This window comes from Otolemur garnettii, unplaced genomic scaffold (assembly GCF_000181295.1).
Source record: "Otolemur garnettii isolate 467f Iridium unplaced genomic scaffold, OtoGar3 scaffold00283, whole genome shotgun sequence".
Classification (NCBI taxonomy): Eukaryota; Metazoa; Chordata; class Mammalia; order Primates; family Galagidae; genus Otolemur; species Otolemur garnettii.
The window spans coordinates 373,946-392,484 of record NW_003852678.1 but is presented as its reverse complement, the minus strand read 5'-3'; the positions used below and the strand labels follow the sequence as shown (position 1 = coordinate 392,484).

The 18,539-nt window shown below is 49.8% G+C and overlaps 2 protein-coding genes across 4 annotated transcripts in view; one reads left to right on the top strand and one right to left on the bottom strand.

The window, feature by feature from the left end:
• BRF1 (BRF1, RNA polymerase III transcription initiation factor subunit) overlaps positions 1-18,539 on the bottom strand; it is a 67,510-nt gene that overhangs the window by 19,656 nt on the left and 29,315 nt on the right. For 2 of the 3 annotated variants that reach the window (XM_003803163.3, XM_023508853.1), the window contains exons 4-5: positions 11,487-11,518; positions 8,099-8,171 (exon numbers count right to left, since the gene is read on the bottom strand). In XM_003803163.3, coding sequence (XP_003803211.1) covers positions 8,099-8,171; positions 11,487-11,518 — 105 coding nt within the window. Of the gene's footprint in view, positions 1-8,098; positions 8,172-11,486; positions 11,519-13,563; positions 13,668-18,539 lie in introns of those variants that run through there. The other variant, XM_023508854.1, reaches the window with a different exon arrangement.
• On the top strand, positions 4,279-6,798 carry BTBD6 (BTB domain containing 6). Its single transcript, XM_003803165.3, has 4 exons — positions 4,279-4,727; positions 4,802-4,892; positions 5,068-5,186; positions 5,356-6,798. Exons 1-4 carry the CDS (start codon positions 4,354-4,356, stop codon positions 6,386-6,388), a joined length of 1,617 nt encoding a protein of 538 aa, XP_003803213.1. The 5' UTR covers positions 4,279-4,353; the 3' UTR covers positions 6,389-6,798.

Below are 18,539 nucleotides of genomic sequence, written 5' to 3'. Positions count from 1 at the left end.
ATAAGAAACTTCTGCAACTCAGTAACAAAGAACCCAAATAATATAATTTAAAAATGGGCAAAGGACTTGAATGGACATGTCTCCAAAGAAGATATTCTGTCTCAAAAAAAAAAAAAAAAAAAAAAACACAAAAAGAAGCTCAACATCACTAACTAACCAGGAAACAGAAATCAAAACCACAAGACGCCACCTCATACACGTTAGCATGGCCCCTCTCAAGAAAAGAAAATTATAACAAGGACGGGCAAGGAGGAGTAACAACTGGAACCTTTGCACACTGTTGGCAGGAATGGAAAATGGTGCTGCCACTGTGGAAACAGTATGGTGGTTCCTAAAAACAATCAAAGATGGAATTACCATATGATCCAGCAGCTCCACTTCTGGGTATGTACCCAAGAGATGCAAAATCAGAATGGCAAAGGAGTGGCTGCACACCCATGTTCACCGCAGCATTATTCATAACAGCCCAGAGATGCAATCAGCCCATACCCATGGGTAGATGAATAGACATGCAAAGTCCACTTATATGATGGACTGTCACTTAGCCTTAAAAAGGAAGGAAATTCTGACACATGGTACAATGTAGATGAACCTTGACGATGTTGTGACATGTGAAATAAGCCAGATATGAAAAGGACAAATACCGCGTGACCCACTTACATGAGGTCCCAGAGTAGATAAATGATAGAGACGAAAGAAGAATGATGGGGTGCCAGGGGCTGGGTGTGGGGGAAGAGAAGGAAACAAGGAGCATTTGTTCAGTGGATATAGTTTCTGTCATGCAGTATCAGTAAGTTCTAAAGATGTGCATATAGTTAATGTGAAACTGTATATCAAAAACTGCTGAGGTAAATTTATGTGTTTATTATAATAAAAAATAAGTAGAATGCAGAGCTGGTACTCCAAAAACATCAAATCTCTACCAAGTCTAATCAGGAGAAAAAAGAGAAAAAATACAAATAGGCATTAGAAACAAAAGAGAGGATGTCAACACAGAGGTAGAGATTCTAACTGATGACATATTGTTCATGACATTATGATACATTTAAAAGTCAAAGTGCAAAAAATGGATTTTTTTCTTTTTTACTTAAGTATTTTTAGACATCCACACCCACACAACCCCACCCAGATCAACATGCTGACCATCTCTGGCTGCCCAGCAGAGCCCCATAGCACCTCGTTTTGAGATAACCACCCACTTTAGCTTTGTGTGAAGTTATAATTTACTTATTCTCTCTGTATTCATATCAATCAACCACAATTTGTCAGTCCCTTCTACTTGCTGATGGACATGTGAACTGTTTCCACTCTGGCTATTTGCATTTTGTTCCTAAAAACTGTTTATGCTCTTAACCATTTTCTCTGTCCTCTGGCTGGGACATAAACCATGGCCACAGTGGCCAGCCCATCTTTGCCAGCACTGCTGTGGCATCTGTGGCTGTGTTCTTGTGGGCATTTGTATAGCTTTTCTTGGGACTTTCCGGGCTCTAGTGTGGGCACTACCACTGTCCTGGAGGTGAATTGTACCAAGTCATGCTCCCACCATAGAGCGAGAATTCTAGCTACCCCACACCTTCACTGATATTTCGGTCATATAATCAATCTTCTTAAATTCAGCAGTTTGCAGAGGTGGGGAGCCTCAGTGGTGCCCCATTCCCTGAGTAACTAATGATGTGAGCACTTCCAGCCATTTTTATAATGTCTGCTCACCTCTTATGACTGTTTTTTTAAAATTGGATAGTCAGCATTTTTCTTCCCAAATCGTAATGCATTCATTCCAGATAGTCGTTTGTGAAAAAAACAGCAAATACTTTTGAAAGGGATGTTCTCATAGGGAACATTTACTAAAACTGACTAGGCTGAAAACTTGAACAGATCAATGACACAATGACAGCCATGGAAGAAACAGAGCTCCTGTTCGATATTTAGACTATGGGCACAGTGACTAAGGGTGTGCCACTGACCAGTCACTAAGCTGCTCAGCTGTACCCTGTACATTTTCCCTATATGGAAATTTGAAAGACAGGAGCAGAGGGAAATGCAGGTCATATATGTGACCTTGGATGAGGAAAGCAAAGACTCTGAAGCTGCGTGTCTGAATCCAGGCCTGGACACACACCAGCTGCATGGCCTGGGGCAGGTGACATGACCTCTGAAGTCTGGTCTCCTCATCTGCAAAGACAGGTGTCCAGTGTTATATAATTCCCAGGACTGGCATGAGGCCTCCAACTAGCCATGTATGAAGCGTACTGACGTTGCTGTCATAGCTGAGCTACACCACCTAGAAGGCTGCCAAGCATGACCCTGGACACGACATCCCAACAAAGAAAGCCATTACCACCAGTAAGGACAGGTAGGTCAATCAGCAGACCAGGAGAGGCAGGTGAGTCTCCTCTTGGGAACCCAGGATCTAGGCCTGGATGTCTGGGACCAAATTTACTTACCAGCTGTGTGGTTTTGAGCACATTACTAACCTCTCTGTGCTGTTAACTCAAGGACAATGTGGGGGAAATGGCAGTTCCTGCCACCTCAGGGTTGAATATACAAAGCACCCAGAGCAGGGCGGAAAGTGCAATCTGTGAGTGTTTGCTTCCAGTGGCTACAATTATCTAAATTACAGAGTGGTCAAACTAGAAAAAGACTACCAATAAGCCAATAAAAAATGGTAATAAACATAAAATCCATTAAAAAGGCATAAACATAAAACCTAGAAAAATACAAATGACTAATAAATACAGAAAACATATTCAACTGTATTAGTAACTAAAGGCACATAAACTAAAACAATGTCATGTCGTTTTTCAAGTATTAAATTACACTAGAAATAAAGTGGGTGCTGTGGGAAACCAGGCCTCTCACACCATGCAGGGTAATATCTGGCAGTGTGCAGGGGAGAGCTGGCAACCTCTAACCCTTAAAGGCAAAAAATACAGAAATGATCCTCTGAGCCAGCATTTCACTACCAACAACAACAAAAAAACCCAAAACAAAAAAACACACTAACCACTAATGCAATGGGAGGAAGGGTGCAAAGGCGCTGTCCCAAAATATTCACACTCCCGTCCTGTAAAGTGCCCATCAGCAAAAGAATGTGACAAGGGGTTCTCAAGTCGGAAGTCACCAAGGTCTTCAAAATAAATCAAGAAGACACCCAGGTATGGAGGATGCCAGACTAGGGTGACCAGATTTTAACATCGGTAAGGTGGGACAACATGGGGTGGGGAGCGGGGACGGGGCAGGGCAGGGCCTGACAACAATGTAAACTTTGATAAGCAGTTCTCAATAATCACTTCTCAGCAATTATTTGTTATTATTACGGTTTAACATTATAAAATTAACAGAAGTAATATAAAACTCATATTCTGGCAAAATAGCCACATGGCAGCCGAAAATTGCATATTCCCTTCTTGTTCTCCCGCCCGTTCGTGCATTCTTTCCAAAAATCGGGACTTTAAAAACGCCGCGGGACGCAGGACAAATTGTTCAAAAGCGGGACGTCTGGTCACCCTATGCCTGACCCCAGGTGAGCTGTGCACCTGCTGACAGAGAGCGGTGTGAGCCAGGCCCGGCGACCGCTGATAGAGAACAGACTAAGCACCTGCGAAGCTCTGAGTAATTCCTTCTAAAAACGAAGGGAACTAGGTTCGGCGCCCGTAGCACAGTGATTACGGCGCCAGCCCCATGCACCGAGGCTGTAGGGTTCGAGCCTGGCCCAGGCCACCTAAACAATAACAACTGCAACAAAAAAAGAGCCGGGTGTTATGGCGGGCGCCTGTAGTCTCCGCTCCTTGGGAGGCTGACGCAAGAGAATAGCTTAAGCCCAAGAGTTTGAGGTTGCTGGGAGCTGTGACGTCACAGCACTCCACCATGGCGACATAGACTCTGTCTCAAAAAAAAAAAAAAAAGGAAAGGAAATACCCCTCTACCTCAGGCATTTCTTCAAAATGGGAGTAACATTTCATTTTGAGTGAAAAAAAAAAATAAACGGATTAAATAGTGGGAGGGAGCGGAGGCGTGGAGTAACAAGATAGCTGAGCCGCCACTCCAATGCAGGAAAGGCGCGCTGGGCCCGCCCTCCTTCTAGGCCTCTAGCGGCGCCAGTCCCCTCCCAACCTGGTCGGGGCGAGGGCGGGGCCAGAGCGACAGCGCGCATCGGCGGGGGCGGGGCCTCTGCGCGCCGAGACGTACCGTGACGCGCGGGGACGCGCCGGCGCGGCGGCGGGTACGGGGGAAGGCGGGCGGGACGGCGCCCCCTGCGGCGGGGCGCGGGCTCCCGCAGGGGTCGCAGGGCCGGGCGGGGCCGCGGCGCGGCGCGGGGAGCTATCCCCAGCCGACGCCTCCCGCTGCGGCCCCATGCTGCTGCCCTTGGCCTGCCTGCACGGCCGCGTCGCGCAGTGCCTCACAGCCCTTCTTGTGCTTGCAGAGCCGCCCCCGAAGCCCCGGCGCGGCGCCAGGGTTTGCGGCGCGGCACCGCTTTGCGCCGAGGCCGCCCCAGCCGCCCTGCCCGCGAAGATGGCCGCGGACCTCTACCCGCCCGCCCGCGCCGCGGCTGCCACAGATATCGCCAACAGCAATGCCGCAGCCGCGGGCAGCAAGGCCAGCCCGCGCAGCCCGCCCCGCGCCCCGGCCCCCGCGCCGCCGCCACCCGCGCCCGTGCCGCCCACGCCCTGCAACAACAACGCGGAGAGCCCCAACTGGCAGTCCTGCCACCCCACCCTGCGCGAGAGGTGAGCCCGCGCCCCACCCCGCGACCGCCCGCCCGCGCGGCCCGCGGAGCCGAGCCCGTGTGCTGCCTTTGCAGGAACGCGCTGATGTTCAACAGCGAGCTCATGGCTGACGTCCACTTCGTCGTGGGGCCCCTGGGCGCGACCAGGAGGGTACCTGCCCACAAGGTTGGTACAGGGTCAGCCCCTTGTGCCCCCAAGAGCGACGGGCCACCTCCTGAGAGCGGCTGTCCTCGACCCAGGATGCTGGTCGCAGCCCACATCTGCTCGCTCCCTGCCGCCACTCCCCTCCCCTACCACTCCCCCACCCCCGCCCGCTCACACAGGTTTTTTTCCCTTACAGTATGTCTTGGCTGTGGGCAGCTCTGTCTTCTATGCCATGTTTTATGGCGACCTTGCAGAAGTCAAGTCAGAAATTCATATACCGGATGTGGAGCCCACCGCTTTTTTGATCTTGCTAAAGTAAGTTTGCTCTGAGGGGGTTAGGATAGGGGTTTCTCCTTACTGCCTGGCCACTCACAGGCAGCCTTCCAGTTTGGGAGCATCGCACATAGCAGCTGATGGGCAACTCCCTCAGCCCTCAGTGCTGGCCACAGGCCAAGGCCCAGCAGCCTCCACCTGTCTTGCCTAGGTACATGTACAGTGATGAGATTGAACTTGAAGCTGACACTGTGCTGGCCACTCTCTATGCTGCTAAGAAGTACATTGTCCCTGCGTTGGCAAAAGCCTGTGTCAACTTTCTGGAGACAAGTCTGGAAGCCAAAAATGCTTGCGTCCTGCTGTCTCAGAGCCGGCTGTTTGAGGAACCTGAGCTGACCCAGCGTTGCTGGGAGGTCATCGATGCACAGGCAGAGATGGCCCTGCGGTCTGAAGGCTTCTGTGAAATCGATCGGCAAACACTGGAGATCATCCTGACCAGGGAGGCCCTCAACACCAAGGAGGCAGTGGTTTTTGAGGCAGTCCTACACTGGGCTGAGGCAGAATGCAAGAGGCAGGGCCTGCCGGTCACCCCACGCAACAAAAGGCATGTGTTGGGGCGAGCCCTCTATCTGGTCCGAATTCCAACCATGACCCTGGAGGAGTTTGCCAATGGTGCTGCCCAGTCAGACATCCTGACCCTTGAGGAGACTCATCATATCTTCCTGTGGTACACAGCTGCCAATAAGCCACGCCTGGACTTCCCGCTGACCAAGAGAAAGGGCCTCGCCCCACAGAGATGCCACCGCTTCCAATCTTCTGCCTACCGCAGCAACCAGTGGCGGTACCGTGGGCGCTGTGACAGCATCCAGTTTGCCGTGGACAGAAGGGTATTTATTGCAGGGCTTGGCCTGTATGGGTCCAGCTCTGGAAAGGCCGAGTACAGTGTAAAGATTGAACTCAAGCGGCTGGGGCTAGTCCTGGCTCAGAACTTGACTAAGTTTGTATCAGACGGATCCAGTAACACCTTCTCAGTCTGGTTTGAACACCCAGTCCAGGTTGAACAAGACAGCTTCTACACGGCCAGTGCTGTCCTGGATGGCAGCGAGCTCAGCTACTTTGGGCAGGAGGGGATGACAGAAGTGCAGTGCGGGAAGGTGACCTTCCAGTTCCAATGCTCCTCAGACAGCACCAACGGGACAGGGGTCCAGGGTGGGCAGATCCCTGAGCTAATCTTCTACGCCTGACACACTGCAGTGGAAAGGCTATGATGCCACTGGCCCTCTGCAGTAGCCAGACCTGAGTACATGGAGGGAGGTGGAGGCTGCCTCACAGCCGTGGAAAACCCCACTTAGTATCTCTGGGTCAGCTATAGCCTAATGGTATAAAATAGACCCCTTTTCTACCCAGCCAGAGCCTAGCATCTGAATCTCAGGCATCGGGCAGATTTAGGTATAAGACAGGCCCCAAGTCCCCTCCCAGAGGCACTCACACTGCCTCCATCCAGGGGCTGGATGTTCCTCCCACCTTCTTGGGTTTTAAGGGATTCCAAGCTTAATATGATACTTTGCTTTCAAATCTAAAATTAGTGAAAAATTCCTTAAAATAGTTCATCTATTTAAGTAGATTTTCATAATAAAGGTTGCATAAAATGGTAGTTATGTGTAGATCAATGACTATAGGAGTCACAATCTGGGCATTATCTTTTTTATACAACTGAGAACAAGTCCTCCTGGCCATCAAGAGGAGAAAACCATCACTGCTCAGTGGTTAGAAGCAAACCACATCCTGGAGATGCCCATCTGTCCCCTGTGCCCCTACCAGTTGGGATTGGTTTCTCTCTAGGGCTGCAGCTAGAACATTCCAGAAACACATAGTGTCTGGTTACCTCTGTTCTTCCTAAAGCATCGCCACCACCTCTGAAGTCCTGCTGTGTGACCTAGATTAGTGGGGGCATGCTCTCCTGGGCCCAGCACTCCAGGCCCTGGGAAAAGACCCCTGGCCTCAGACTGGCCAACACTAACACTAGCAGTGCCACTGCTGTGGGGGATGGCTTGTGTGGCCGTGCACTGTGGGGTAAAGCAGGCTCTCCCAGCCTTTTGCCTGTTTTCCCACACTACACACACTACATGCAGTTGCTTTGTTTCTAGAAAACCTCAGAAACCCCCAAAGGGGAGGGACAGCCCTACTTGGCACAGGCTGTGGCCTCCTGGGAGAGGGTGTGGGCTAGGCATAGAACCCCAGCCTAGTTGGACATCCTGACACTGGGGAAACTGGCCCATCCTGCCCAGCACCAGGGCCAGTACCCCTCTCCCCACTGGGCCCTGAACACTGCTGAGCTATTGAAACCTGTGGATACTGACAGCCAAGTAAGGAGATGGCCTTCAGAGCAAGCAGGCTGTGGAAACTAGTCCGCTTGGCAAAGCTCAAAGGGTTTAAGTCAGACCCATCAGGCAGAGTGCTGTTATGATCATCTCCTTCTAGATTTTCCCGTCAGGTCCCATTCTACATGCATGGAACACTGGTACTGCCTCAAGGGGGAAATAAGATTTACTCTACTACTTCCCCATGCTGAGAGAGGGACACAGGCACATGAAGTTGCCCACTCTGGAAGCTCAGAGTACACAAATGTAGAAGAAAATAAAGGCTCTTGCCTTGTGTGGAGGTCCCACCTTCCTGAAGGCACCTGCAGGCCAGGTATATTTCTCAAACTTTGCCCAAACAAGGCAGGCCCCCGCACACAGCCCCTGTCTCCCACCTGCACCCTTGTCACATTTGATGCCACTAACGATGGGCTTTTCTAGTTTTGCACTAGAAATAAAGCCTCCCTTGCTGAGCTCCCAACAGTAGGGGACACTCCTTACCCTGACAGGTGTTGTGCTGACACTTCTGCAGAAGCATCTGGCACACTGGTTCCTGAGCAGCCCTGGGAGCCCCTTCCCAGCCCAGATGCCTACCTATGGCCGGTGCATTTATGCAGAGCTCTCTCGCCAAGAGAAGAAACGTCTTTCCCAGCACGTACACGTTCACCTGGGATGGAGAGAGGACAACCAGAAATGGCGTTCATGTTTAAGGAGATGTGCGCTGCCTTTCCTTTCTTAAAATGCATATGTTCAGTCTTTCAGAAATTCTATATCAGGGCCCCCTGCAGCCTATGGTGCACCCACCCACATCCCGGTGAGCCTGGCTGGCCTCCTGAGGCTGCCCTCTTCCCCCTTGACTGCTGCTACACCATCTCACCAGTGACTACTTGTTAACCAAGGAAATCTGCCTGGAGCATCCCTCTCAGGGAAGGCACACAGTGCACTGTGCATTTGACTTGGGCTTATGTGTGCCTGAACACAAGGCCTGTTACCCACACACAGGCCCACTGGCCCCACCTCCGCACCATGACCAACAGACCCAGGGGTCTTGGCCTCAGCTCCCTTGCTGGGATCCATATCCAAATCCCTGCCTGTCACCTGCCATTGCTCCTTCCTGCCACAGGACAGGAGTGAGGCTGGCAGTCAGTGGTGGGTGCATCACTGCTTGTCCTTGGGAAAGCAGGGCCCTTGGCCTGTACCTGAACCCTACACACAGCCTTACAATGGGCCCTGTTCCCCTCAGGAGCCCTGCGTTGGGAGGGTGCTTCTGAGCAGGGTCTATGGGCAGTGTGGACAGGTGCAAAGCTGTGAAAATCCCACCTGCCCTCTGTCCCCACCCCTGGCTTGCCTCTGTACCACCTGAGCCCCACAGGTTTCACCAGCCTGGTCTTCTGCCTCTAGGCTCCCCAAAGAACTCCCTTTCCTATGGGTCCTGAGAAGGTCCCTGTCCCAGCATGCAGGTGGCACTTCAGGCACATGCTGACTTCAAGGGACCAGGGGTCTACATTAGAGGCAGGAGCTGGAGATAGCATTCAGGGGCTCTGTCAGCTCAGGGAACCTATCCAGCTGGGAAGGCTAAGACTGGCCTGCCGAGGCAGCAGCGGTGGGAACACCTTGGCTGCCTCCTGTCCCAAGCTGGGCACAGCTCTTGCCTCCTCCTGCATGTTCCTGAGGGCCCCATCCTAAGGCTGGCAGCACACAGCATGTGCCTTCTGAAAGAATTCTACCTTCTCTCAGAACTCCTGGGTTCCAGGAGTCCTCAGACAGAATACAGTGTGTGTGAGTAGGTGTGGTGCATGAGTGTGCACACAGCATGTAAGTGTATCTTCCTAGGCCTGTGCAGGCTCCTGCACAGGCTCCTGCATCCTCACCCTCCTAATTCCAGATCTGTTTTGGCTATGGCAGAACAATGATCTGCTGCTGGGATGTCCAGGCCCCACTGGAGGGGCCACCATGGCTTCTGCTGCCCACCTCAAACTTTCTCTACCCTACCCTGTGGCCCAGGCAGACACGGGCTATATTAGGAGACCTGAGCATTCTCTAAAGCAGTGGTTTTCAACCTTCCTAATGCAATAGTTCTTTAATACAGTTCCTGTGGGTTGCAACTCACAAGTTGAGAATTGCTGCTCTAAAGGGACTTCACATGGAAAATCAAATGTTAATAAAGCTGTGAATGTAAAATGCACTAATGTGTGTGGAATTTATCAGAAGTCAAACATTCCCTCCCCTGGGCAGACAGTCAAGGCTGGGCGTGGCTGGCCAGCCCTCCTCTGTTTTTCTCACAGGACAGCAGGTAAACGATACAGAGACCACTTTTGTGGGCCTCTGTGTCTGCCTGGGTGTGGGCCTGCCAGAGGACCAAGTGAGTCCCCAGGTGAAGTGCATGCCAGGCTCCCCTCCACAGGAACTCACACTCAAAACTGGGGAGTTTAACCTTTAGCATGTGCATGAATCAAAAATTCAAGAGAAGCCTAACTGTGGTGGTCTCATCCAACTTTAAGTCATTTCCTTAAGGCAGTGAGCCCTCACCAGTATCAAGCCCCCCAGGGAAAGTCCTCACCTAATGCAAGCATGTTGCACCCAGATAGGTGCAAACACCTTGTGAGTGCCAGATCATTCTGGGCCATCAGGAGATCACACAGGCATGGCCCAGCCTCCTTAGAACACAGGTCTTGGCACTCAGCTCTGCCTCTCCTCTGAAGGTCTCAGTGTGTCCAGCCTCGAATACACAGGCCCCTCCTGAGGGCACCGGGACTTTCACCCTGTACCTGGCTTCAGCCCTGGGCAAACACGGACATAATGCTTACTGGTCCCTTCTTCCATTTTGATAACCTGACTGATGCCTCTTTCCAAAGGCTGTGACTCCAGAAAGTATTAGAATACCTCTCTCTCTCTAAGTGGTACCCAAGCCTGCCCTGGCCCTGGCCCCTGTGCCCATCTTTCCTGGGAAATCACTAGATTAGAAACAGGATCACAGGCTTTGCCCTGAACTGAGTATGGAGCATTTGACACGTGGAATTACTGGATTATCACAATTCCAACAAATTATTTTTAGCTTGACCACAAAATATTGCTACCATATTCTGAGACATGCCATTTATAAAGACAGCTGGGAAGACAGACACAACCGCTGTCTAATCCAGGCAGAAATCTAACTGCTGGTCACTACCCAAGGGCACTGAACTCCCAAGAACCAGAGGTGGTGGCATGGACTCCACAGGGTGCCTAGATCTGGGTGGAAGATTTTCCTTCTGGGTATGAAATCCATGTCAATTCTGTAATGAATCCTCACAATGCAGGCACGTTTGTTTTCAGTGATTATACTGCTCTTTCAGAGTCCTCAGTACAATGATTACTATGGGCTCGGGAGCTCTGCTACTACTCAGGACAGGAGGCCAAGGACTTGAGTCCAACCCTTATCCAGACCCCCAGTATTGGCAGCAAGGACAGACACAATGTAGAGCCTCCACACCCCATAGCCCCATGATTATCCCATCTGCAAAGGTGTCACTGGTACTGCTGGTCTTTCTACCATGTACAGCAGTTTAGACAGAGAGGTGCAACAGAAAATGCTTTTTTGTATCTAGAAAGCAAATGTTCTAAATAGACCATAAATACAAGGTTTTACTATAATTTTGAATGCATGCAATTTTTCCTTTTTTAAAAAAATAATCTCCCTTGCTTAGGACAGAAGTTTACTTGGAAAGCTGGGCAGAGTGATGCACACCTACCCTGTATCTTAAAAAAAAAGTTCTCTTAGCTTCCCTAAGTGTAAGGCTGGGCTGCCCAGCCTGGCCAACCCCATGACCCATGACACCTGCACAAAGACACGTGACCTCATGTCACAAAGGCTTCTCTGTCCTATAAAATGAAGGTTCCCCTCAGGGAAGAGGATACAGACTGGCCTCCGGTGAGTATGGAGGGCAGAGTGCCCCAGTCACAACTTTAGGTGGAAGGAGACTCAGAGAGGTGACCAATGTACCTGAAGCAGGTCGCTGAGGTCCAGGAGCATGTCTGGAACAAGAGTCAAGGATCTTCTTGGAGGCAGCAGCTCAGGTTACACGACAGACTTCAAAGATGGGAAGACTGCACACTCAGGGGTGGGGGCCTTGTCTGCTGAGTCTAAGCTCAGCACTTGGTCAGTAGGAAAAGGCCTTGACAGAAAAGTGGGGCTACACAGTAGGACTCATCAGAACCTCCTATTCCGCTGATGCTGAAAGAAACCTTCATGAGCTCACTACCAAGACAAGGGGCTGAAAGAAATGGGGAACCAAGCCCGGGGAACCAGAAATAGGAGTGGCCTTCAATATGATCCTCAAGAGATAGTCCACCTTCACAGAGTAGCTCTCAGCCAGCTCCTGTCAGGTGTCCACCGCAGAGAGGGTCTTCTGCCCTGACACAGCACAGCAACATACAACAGAGCCCATTCCCTTCTCACAAGGCTTTACCAAGTGCCCATCCAGCATCAGGCAGTGTCCAGGGCAGAGAACCTGGCACAGTCCTCACAGCACTCACAGACTCGCAGACATGCACCCACCTTCTGCTAAGCAGATGAGCCCCAGCTCATCTGGGGAACCTGTTCTTGCTCTCAGGAGATAAATCGTACCAAGAATGTCCTAAGGAAAATTCAGATGTCACAGAGTCACAGGTGTAGGCAACTGATAAGATGAAGTTTAAATCCATATCATTCATTCATGGATTTGGTATAAATTCAAGAAGCAACTAATAAAGAAATCCTGGCCCCAATCAGGTGGCCAAGGAGAAACAAAGTGTCAGGGATACACAAAGTGCCATGACTACAGCCTCACACAGCCACCAGCAGCCAAGGGTGAGATCTGGAATGAAAAGGCAAGACTTCATCACGGAGGGTGGCAACAAGTAGAAAGAAAATCCTGCACTGGACACCAGCAAACTAGTGAGAAGAACTGTGAGGAAAAGGAAAGAAAAGGAAATGACAGCAACACCAACCACGTGCACAAAAATCAATGTCATCAAAGAAAGCCAAACAACAGAAAAAGTTAGCGGAGCCAAAGGCTACATCCTGTGTGATTCCATAAACTATAAGCACTCTGGAAAAGGCAAGAGTGTGGAGACAGTAAAATATCAATGGTTGCCAGGGGGTAGGGAGGGAGGGTGATCGGGGGGCACTCAGAAGATTTTTAGGGCAGTGGAACCATTCTGCCCAAGCAATGTGCAGCACGGTGAGCAACAAACCCCAACATAGACTGTGAGCTGTGTCTCTAGTCATCAGCTCTGACAAATGCCACACTAATGCAAGACGTGACTAACACAGGGAATTGTGGGGAACTCACAAGGGAACTCTTGGCTCTTTTTTTTTTCTTTTGAGACAGAGTTGGTAGAGTGCCGTGGGGTGTCACAGCTCACAGAAACCTCAAACTCTTGGGCTTAAGTGATTCTCTTGCCTCAGCCTCCCAAGTAGCTGGGACTAAGGGCACCCGCCACTATGCCCAGCTTTTTTTTTTTTTTTGGTTGTAGTTGTCATTGTTGTTTGGCAGGCCCAGGCTGGATATGAACCCGCCAGCTCTGGTGTATGTGGCTGATGCCCTAGCTGCTTGACCTACAGGTGCCAAGCTGAAACACTTGGTATTTTCTGCACACTTTTCCTATAAACTAAAACTGTAGTAAAAATAGTCTATTTAAATAAAGATAACAATAATGGCTAAAAAATAGGTAAAACTTTTTTTTTGTTTTTTTGAGACAAATTCTCACTATATCACCCTCAGTAGAGTGCCAAGGTGTCATAGCTCACAGCAACCTCAAACTCTTGGGCTTAAGCAATTTTCCTACCTCAGCCTCCCAAGTAGCTGGGACTACAGGCACCAGCCACAACACCCAGCTATTTTTTTCTTGTTGCTGTCATTGTTGTTTAGCAGACCCAGGCCGGGTTCAAACCCGCCAGCCCTGGTGCATGTGGCTGATGACGCCCTAGCCACTGAGTAATGGGTGCCAAGCCATGGGTAAAACTTTTGAACAGAAAATAAAAAAAAACCTCCACCACATTAGTTATCATAGATACGCAATGAGACGCTACCATGTACCTGTAGCACCAGCCGCTGGTGAGGACGTGGGACAAGCGCAGGCCACCACATACCTGGACACGTGCCTTTGACTCAGCTCTTCCACTCCTAGGGATTTACCCAAGAGAAATAAAAACGTTATGTCCACAGAAAGACTTACAAAAGAGTGTTCACAGCAGCTTTGTTCATAATAGCAAAAACTGGGAATAGCCTAGGAGTTTGTCAGAAGAAGGACTGATGTCCAGCTGTCCTGTGCTCACATGGTACCACCACGCAGCACATCCACAACATGAGTGAAGCTCAGCAGCATGCCAAGAGCCAGGGCCTTCTAGAGGGAGCATGTGTGCTTGCTTTCATTGATGAGGACGGATGTCCCAACAATGGACATCTGCAAGGGCAGAAGGACTGCTCTTGGTGTTGGCACTGCTCCAGCCCTACTGGGAGGAGCTGAGTTGCACCACTTGTCAGAACTCACCACACAGCAACGGACCTGTGCATTCCACTTTATGCAACTTGACCTCCAGAGGAAGATAGGAGCCAGCTAATTTCTGTCTGCCAAAGGGCTCTGGACTACTGTCCATAAAGTTCTTCCAAATATACAAAAAAATAAGCCAACTTAGGGATGCAAAGCAGGGGTAAGAGGTATCAGGGGGAGCCTAGACCCCATGTGTTAACAAGCAACTCTACAATTACTTCAACTTTGCAAGTGTTTGAAAATTTTCATAATAAATCATGGAAGTGGGGGCCGAGCACAGTAGCTCACACCTATAATCCCAGTACTCTGGGAAGGCAGGTGGATCACTTGAGCTCAGGAATTCAAGACCAGCCTGAGCAGGAACAAGACCCCATCTCTACTAAAAAAAAAAAAAAACTTGAGCCCAAGAGTTTGAGCTTGCTGTATGATGCCATAGCACTCTACTGAGGGTGAAAAGGGAGCCTCTGTCTCCAAAAAACAAACAAAAAAAAACATGGAAGGAAGGCTGGGCACAGTGGTTCATGCCTGTAATCCTAGCACTCTGGGAGGCCTGGGCGGGTGGCCTGTTTGAGCTCATGAGTTCAATACCAGCCTGAGCAAGAGCAAGGTCTCATCTCTAAGACCAGCCGGGTGTTGTGACAGGATAGGACCCATAGTCCCAGCTACGTGGAAGACTGAGTCAAGAGGATTGCTTGAGCCTATGAGTTTGAGGTTGCTGTGAGCTATGAGTACCATAGCACTCTACTGAGGGTGACAAAGTGACTCTGTCTCAAAGACGAAATAAACCAAAACCAAACAAAACATGGAAATGCTGGTGGTGCCTGTCCCTCAGTGGGCAGGGTGCTGGCCACATACACCCAGGCTGGTGGGTTCAAACCTGGCCCAGGCCAGCTAAACAATAATGACAAGTGTAACAAAAAACTAGCTGGGCATTGTGGCGGGCACCTATAGTCCCAGCTACTTGGGAAGCTGAGGCAAGAGAATTGCTTAAGCCCAAGAGTTTGAGGTTGTTGTGAGCTATGGCACTTTGGGCATTCTACCAACAGCGATATAGTGAGATTGTCTCAAAACAAAACAAAACAAAACATGAAAGTGCGCACATCTTAAAAAGAGCTTGGGATTACACTTTCAAATGAGTTAAAATAATTGCTTTCCTTAAAATGAAAGTTGCCTGACACTTGATCCTGGTCCATCTAGCTCTGCCAGAAGGGACTCCAGAAGAGTCCCAGACAAGAGGCTCAACTGTATAAGCCCCCACAAGCCCCCAGGGCCTGTCCTAGGGCCCAGATCACAGGCACCCCAACTGATGAGTATTTGGGGATTTGCTCGTGGCTTCTGAGCATCTTCTGTCTGGTATTATGTCCCCCTCCCTTTTGCTAAGCAGCTATTTCTAAGGAGCAAAACCTCCACTTTCCCTAGGTGGACAACCAGTCTAGCCCCATCCACCATCCACCACAGCTGACTTTTGTAGGTCCCTCTTGCTGACTAATCCCTCCCTGCAGCCAACTCCATTTGGCACCTTTATGCACAGCCCCACCCACAGCCCTGTTAAGAGTGTAAGCTACTGGCCATGCCCACAAGGACAGGTCATCAGAAGCACTGGCCCCCACAGGGGCTCTGCATGTCTGCCACACACAGAGCACTGACCCCCACTGTCTGCACTGCACTGATGCCTGCTGCAGGCACCGTAGCTGGCATAAAACCCATTCTGGCTCCTGACCGGCTCTTGACCCCACATGGTCTCCAACTCTCACCAGAGGGTAAAGCAGGAACAGCCGCTTGGGACATGGGCACCATACTCCCTTCCCCACCCACATGGATGGTAGCAATTGGCACAGGATCCAAAAGCACATGCCCTGACACTTTGCACAGCATAGCTCCTCACAAAAGCATAGAATCAGCTGGAACATTTGAAACTGTGAAAGAAGGGTAACCTGTGGTTTCAGAGCCTTCATTATAAACTTCCTAAACAGGAGCCTGGCAGGTAGAGAGGGTGTCTTTAGACCCCACACCTGGTAGGCCAGATTCTGCTATGTATTGGATATAACTAGGAATGAGGTCACTCACTACAGAGTTCAGGTGACCTCAGCTGTTTGACAGCAGGTCCATAAAGACCCAGCTCCCAGGTCATGAGCAGCCAGCCCAGTCCCCACCAAGTGCTCCCCAAGAGTCACCCTCCTTCTCAGCCTCAGCACTTGGTGAAGGGCAGGTGTCTGGGAGAGTCTGCTGAGTGGGGAATAAGGGTGGTACACCTGCCAACTCCCCATCCACCAGGCCCCCTTGGATCTCCTTGGAAGGACCAGGCCCAAGAAAAGGCCAATGAGTCACTGCTGGGCCTTGCCGTGAACCAAATCCTAACGCTGTGGCTGGGCTGCACCATCCTGCCATGCATTCTCCTTTATGAGTGACACACCTCAAATAACCTAACATACCACCCTTATCGTTATATGTAACATCTGTGAACTTTAAAGATGTCCAAGTGCCTTCTCAAAGTCCCCTGCCCTTAGGAGTGAGCCTCCCACACAACCAGGAGCCCAGCTCTGTCCCAAATCCAAAGGATCCAGCACTGTGCAGGGCCACTTCGTGCTTGCAGACCTTACTCTCACGCAGGTGTGTACAACAGGCATACTGACAGCCAGGAGGAGCTGAGCAGCACAGAGACAGATGCAGTTTCTTGAACTGGGCATCATTCTTGTTCTAACTGATTTTAATTATCTGCTCATTGTCTTGTCAGTGCCAAGCCAGGGTCCTGGGTTGGGGTGTTCTGGAAAGCAGAGAGACCCAGAAGACAACATGTCTGGTATGTTGTGGGAGAATCAAAGTGGACAGTGAGGGTTGAGAATAGCAAGGAGGGAGAGTGAGGCAGGGAGGTCAGAGGTCATAGCCTTTTTGGTCATAGGAGAAGGATGTGGATTTTATTCCACACCTGGGAGAAGCCACTGGAGAGTCTAGGGCAGGAATCAGCGAGCTTTGGTTCCAGTCTTGAAAGGACTGCCCAAGTGCTTGAAGCAGGCTGTGCAGGGCCAGAGGATGAGCAGGCAGAGCAGTCAGAGCAACATCCAGGCAAGAGCAAGAACCACGGGCTCAAGCAAGGGTGGGGAGATGGTGGCAGAGTGACTTCTGGTAGAGACAACTGTAAGTCAGGTGAACCAGAGGCACCACACATTCTGATCTGCCTTAGGCCATCTGCTACTTCCCAGGGCAGTAACACAGAGGCCAATAAAAGTCAGCACTGTGCTCACAGTCTCAGTTGGCAGGGAAAGAGAAAATGTGTTTTAGGGGCTTCTGAGATAGCCAGCCTCAGAGGGCCAAAGTAGCAAAAGAAAAGACAGCAATTTCCAGAACTGAGCCCAACACTGTGCACACCAGTTCCCTGTAAGGTCCCTGCTAACTTCTGAGATGCACAGGCTTGAGGATTGAACACCAGGGGCCTAGCAACTTCTGCTCTGAGAGGCCAACTCTGAAGAGCTGGGCAAGAGTCTTGGCAGTCCCCAAGTGCCATAAAGGACCCAAGGTGGACCAGCCACACTGGGTCATGCCAGCTGCCCGTATGCTCTCTGCCTGACCAAGTATCTACCATCTCTATAGTTCTTCAAATACAATATCCAGCAATTCAATAAAAAAGTTACTAAGCATGACAAAAGACAGAACCAAATGAACAAAAAGAAAACTAAGACAAAAACAGAACCTCAAGTGATCCAACTATTGGAGTTATCAAAGACTTTCATATAATTCAAGAAATGGAGAATTTTACCAGAGAACCAGACTCTATATTTAAAAATCTAATGAAAAGCAATCATTAAATTTAAAAAGTTAGTAAGTTAATAGAGGTTTAACATCTCAGTAGAAAAAGCAAAAACAAAAGGATGAGAAAAGGAAAGAAAGAAAGGTCTAACACACATCCGATTATAATCCAGAAAAGGGAGAGAGAAGGAATGGGGCGGGAAGTACACCTGAAAAGATACTGCCTAAGATTTCTTCAAAAGAGACAAAAAGACATCAATCTCAAATTCTAAAGGTTTACATATGGCTACTTGGATAAATACAAAGAAAACCATATTTAAGTACATCAGTCAAACTTCTGAAACCAAAGATAAAGATATTTCTTAAGAGCAGGTAGTGACCACATGTTCTCACTGATAAGTGGGAGTTCAATGTCAACACGGACAGAAAGGTATAAAGGACACTGGGAACCAGGAAGGGGCAGGCTGAGGGGTGTGAAGGGTAAAAACTTAACCTGCCAGGTACAATGAACACCATTCTCATGATGGGCACATCAAAAGCCCTGATGGAAGCATTAGACAAGGTGTACAAGGTAACAAAAGCATCTGTACCTCCTTAATACTTCGAAATTAAATAAACAAAAGAAAAAATATTTTTAAAAGCAGGTGGAAATATGAAATAATTATCTTTAAAAAACTAACAAAGAGGCTCTGCGTCCGTAGCACACTGGTTATGGCACCAGCCACATACACCGAGGGTGGCAGGTTCGAACCTGGCCCAGCCCAGCTAAACAACAATG

Coding starts and splice junctions, on each gene's coding strand:
- BTBD6 (XM_003803165.3), top strand. CDS start 4,354: ATGCTGCTGCCCTTGGCCTGCCTGCACGGCCGCGTCGCGCAGTGCCTC. Junction 4,728..4,801: donor CACCCCACCCTGCGCGAGAG/GTGAGCCCGCGC, acceptor CTGCCTTTGCAG/GAACGCGCTGATGTTCAACA. Junction 4,893..5,067: donor GGAGGGTACCTGCCCACAAG/GTTGGTACAGGG, acceptor TTTCCCTTACAG/TATGTCTTGGCTGTGGGCAG.